Source organism: Myotis brandtii, unplaced genomic scaffold (genome assembly GCF_000412655.1).
Source record: "Myotis brandtii unplaced genomic scaffold, ASM41265v1 scaffold332, whole genome shotgun sequence".
Taxonomy (NCBI): domain Eukaryota; kingdom Metazoa; phylum Chordata; class Mammalia; order Chiroptera; family Vespertilionidae; genus Myotis; species Myotis brandtii.
Genome location: NW_005362797.1, coordinates 689,037 through 692,493, shown reverse-complemented (window position 1 = coordinate 692,493; position 3,457 = coordinate 689,037). Strand labels below are relative to the sequence as shown.

General features: G+C 38.7%; 1 protein-coding gene across 3 annotated transcripts in view; it reads right to left on the bottom strand.

Annotated features, from left to right (window-relative positions):
• Positions 1 to 982: 982 nt before the first annotated feature.
• SPATA7 (spermatogenesis associated 7) overlaps positions 983 to 3,457 on the bottom strand; it is a 20,124-nt gene continuing 17,649 nt past the window's right edge. For all 3 annotated transcript variants that reach the window (XM_014543661.1, XM_014543662.1, XM_005871164.2), the window contains 2 exons: positions 1,818 to 1,875; positions 983 to 1,590 (listed from right to left, as the gene is read on the bottom strand). In XM_014543661.1, the coding sequence (XP_014399147.1) occupies positions 1,021 to 1,590; positions 1,818 to 1,875 (628 nt within the window). In that variant the 3' untranslated portion in view covers positions 983 to 1,020. The remainder of the gene's footprint in view (positions 1,591 to 1,817; positions 1,876 to 3,457) is intronic.

The following is a 3,457-nucleotide window of genomic DNA, read 5'->3' as shown; positions in this document are numbered from 1 at the left end:
TTCATGAGCTACAATGATAAGGGGAGGGTGTCTGACAGAATATCTGCCCTCACAAGAAGGGATAATTTTCCAGATAGTGACAGACTGCTCTAGCTCACTGGCAACTAGAAAGGCCTTGAGGCTTTAGATATTACAGTTAAGTGAGAAAAAAAAGAAAAAGAATGAAAGATATTGTAGACCAGGCTTAATGCTTCAGGATCCGTGCCAGATCATACACCATTTCCCACTGTCTACAAAGCCTCTTATGTCTGGCTAAGTTACGCTCTGAAAAACCACCTTAGAAATGTGGCTGACAGATCCTAACGTGACCCCAATGATTCCTACCTCTGCATCCGCATCCTTCTATAGCAGTGGTTCTCAACCTTGGCTGCACATTAGAACCACCTGGGAATCTTTGTAAAATCCTGATTTCTGGGCCTCATCCTCCGGAAATTCTGTCTCTTTGTTATGGGGGGGACATTAGTAACAAAAAAAACCCACAGAATTTCTGGAGGATGAGGCCCAGAAATCAGGATTTTAAAAAGATTCCCAGGTGATTCTAATGTGCAGCCAAGGTTGAGAACCACTGTTCTATAGTAAAAGTAGGTGGGGCCTGTGGCTTGCTTCTTATGTCAGAGATGCTGGAAAGCCACACCGAGTGGCAGGGAACTGTGGGCAGCTTCTGAGAGCTGAGGGCAGCCGATGGCCAACGGCCAGCAAGAAATCAAAGTTTTTCAGATCTGTTGCTGCAAGTTACAGAATTAGGCCAACAACCTGAAAAAAGTTTGGAATCAGGTTCTTCCCGGACTCACGGTTGGGGTGCAGCCTTGTGAAACCCAGAGTGGAGGACCCAGCCAAGCTGTGTTCAGACTCTTGATCCACAGAAACTTGGGTAAATAATACATGTGTTTTGTTTTAAGCTGCTAAATTTATGGTAATTTATTATACAGCATAGAAAATACAGAAAATCTTTATATAAAAGGAAAAAAAGAGGAAAAAAATATTGAATTACTGGCCATTTGGGACATTTATTAATGAAGATCAAACATCCCCAGGGCTGTCCTCAATGCTCAGAGCCATGATTTTCAGAGTTGGCTCCTCCAGGTCCTGATCGCTGCCACCCGTGACCTTGCAGAGCTGGACGGACGGGGACAGGGCTGTGCTGGGACAGTACAGCTCACTTGGAGTCTCAGCCTTTTCACTGTCACTGTCACCTTCAATGATAGTCACAGAGGTCTCTCGGTCTCCTGAGCTGTCAGAAATATTTGGATTTTTTTCATCCTGACTTGAAGGTCTAAGATTTGTTTCCTCGTTCACCTGTTCAATTATAACCTCTTCTGAATTCTTGAACTTATAGATTGGTAGGTAAAAATCATTTGGTGAGAATATCTCATTCTCATCCTTTGGCTCAGACAGCAACATATCCAAAGCTTTTCTGTATTCCTGACGCTCCTGTTGAATTGTGGCCTCTTGTTCATTTTGTGCTGAATTCTCAGCCTTTTCAAAATCAAGTAAATTCAACAAATCAAAGTCATCTAGCTTCACCGAGCTTTCCTTGGATATGCAGCCTAAATTCACCTTTAGGATATGCAGCAGGTGGCGCATTTTCCCCTAGGATTAAGAAAAAAGGCAAGAATAAGGACATTAATTAAGCTAGTTAAATTGAATTACTTTTGTCTGCAGTGCTGCTAATCTCTGCAGGACCAATACTTCTCCTTCCACCCACCCCAAGTGTGTACAAAGTACAAGGGGAAAAAAGCACTTGCTTTTAATGCATTCTCTGAGGGTATAGAAACACTTTAAAATTCTTTCTATAATGCAGTTCTAAGGAAACAAACCTCCTCCAAATGGTGTTTATTTTGTCTTATATGTCGCTCAAACAGTCGTTCTAAAGACCTACAAAAGAGAAATAAGAATGTTAATATCTCAATCAGGAGAGCAACTAAATGGAAAGCAGCAATGCAGTAACTAAATTACTAATGACTGGACACGTTTTTTAATGGCTCTTTTTCTTTCCAAAGTTAAAGACCAAGCCTTCCCTGTTCCGTCAAGTTCTCCACCATGAAAACTAGTACGGTTCCCTCTATGCATTTAAGTCAAGGTAATGGATGCCAATGTTTCTAAAAGACTGCATGCTACTTAAATTTCTGTGAATAAAATATTTTAAATGAGGTCCAAAAATTCTTCCTCTCTCACCCCCCCACACTAAAAAGCTGTTTTTCTCTCACACACATATGCAAACACCATAAGCCTCCCTTCTCCTTCTCACATACACACTAACCCCATAAACCAAACTCTAAAGAAAATTCTTTTGTGAGGTATTTTAAAATGCTTTCTACAGTATACTTGAAAAAAATTCCACTGATGGTAAATCCTTATAATAACCTAAGAGTTTATCATTCACTAAGCACCACTAAGTGCTAGGAACATATTAATGATACCTCTAATCATGACCAATATTGGGAGAGAAAGGTATTGTAAAAAAATTTAAAGATGAGAAAACTACATCTCTTAAGACAATGATTTCCTCTACGCCATAGCCACAGCCATTAGAATTTAAACCAGAATTTATTCCTTCAGCTACACCATGCTTGTCTATTACATGGATGTATCAATAGGTTCCTTAAAACACAACTCATTTCCTTTGTTACCATTTGTTATTACAATGAAGTTATGAGCCAACTTTATAGTCAGTAGTTATGAAATAATTTAGTAATTTTTTTAAAAGCCCAAGAAATCCATACTCTACATTTTACAATGGCTATTTAATGTTTTGGAATATTATTTCCTCCTAGGCAATTTTCTATGCATGTGGTGTACATAATGGGGTCTTATGCTACATAACAAAGTTTGTCTCAATGTCCAATGAATTTTACACAAGTAACTACTGTTCAAGCTGACTCAGGACCACTCAGTTTCATTCAGTATGCAAGAACTAATCTGTTTGCAAATTTTCCATTTCATTTACAGTATGCAAACCTAGCTTTTATTATTCCTCACTTTATTAGTAGCAGATGTAACCAAAATACTTGCTTTTGATTCTCATCATAATTTCAAGTAGCAAAATTGGATTATGAATCTTTGCTAATAAGTAGCAAAAATTTTATTTTACTAGTCTATTATAGCCAAGAAACATAATGTTATTTAAATGAATAAAATCTCTATTTTTTTCTATAACTCCCCCAAACTGTGAGTCCACCTAGAGCATGAATTAAACATTCTTTACAATTTGCTATCAGTTATAAGAATATGGTCCCCTAAGAAAGCAATATAATTTTTCATTTCCTAATATAGGAAAATAACTTAAAAAACTAATACCAAATGAAGAGTATTTAAAGTACTCTTCGCCCTGACTGGTTTGGCTCAGTGGACAGAGCGTCGGCCTGCGGACTGAAGGGTCCCAGGTTCTATTCCGGTCAAGGGCATGTACCTTGGTTGCGGCCACATCCCCAGTAGGAGGTGTGCAGGAGGCAGCTGA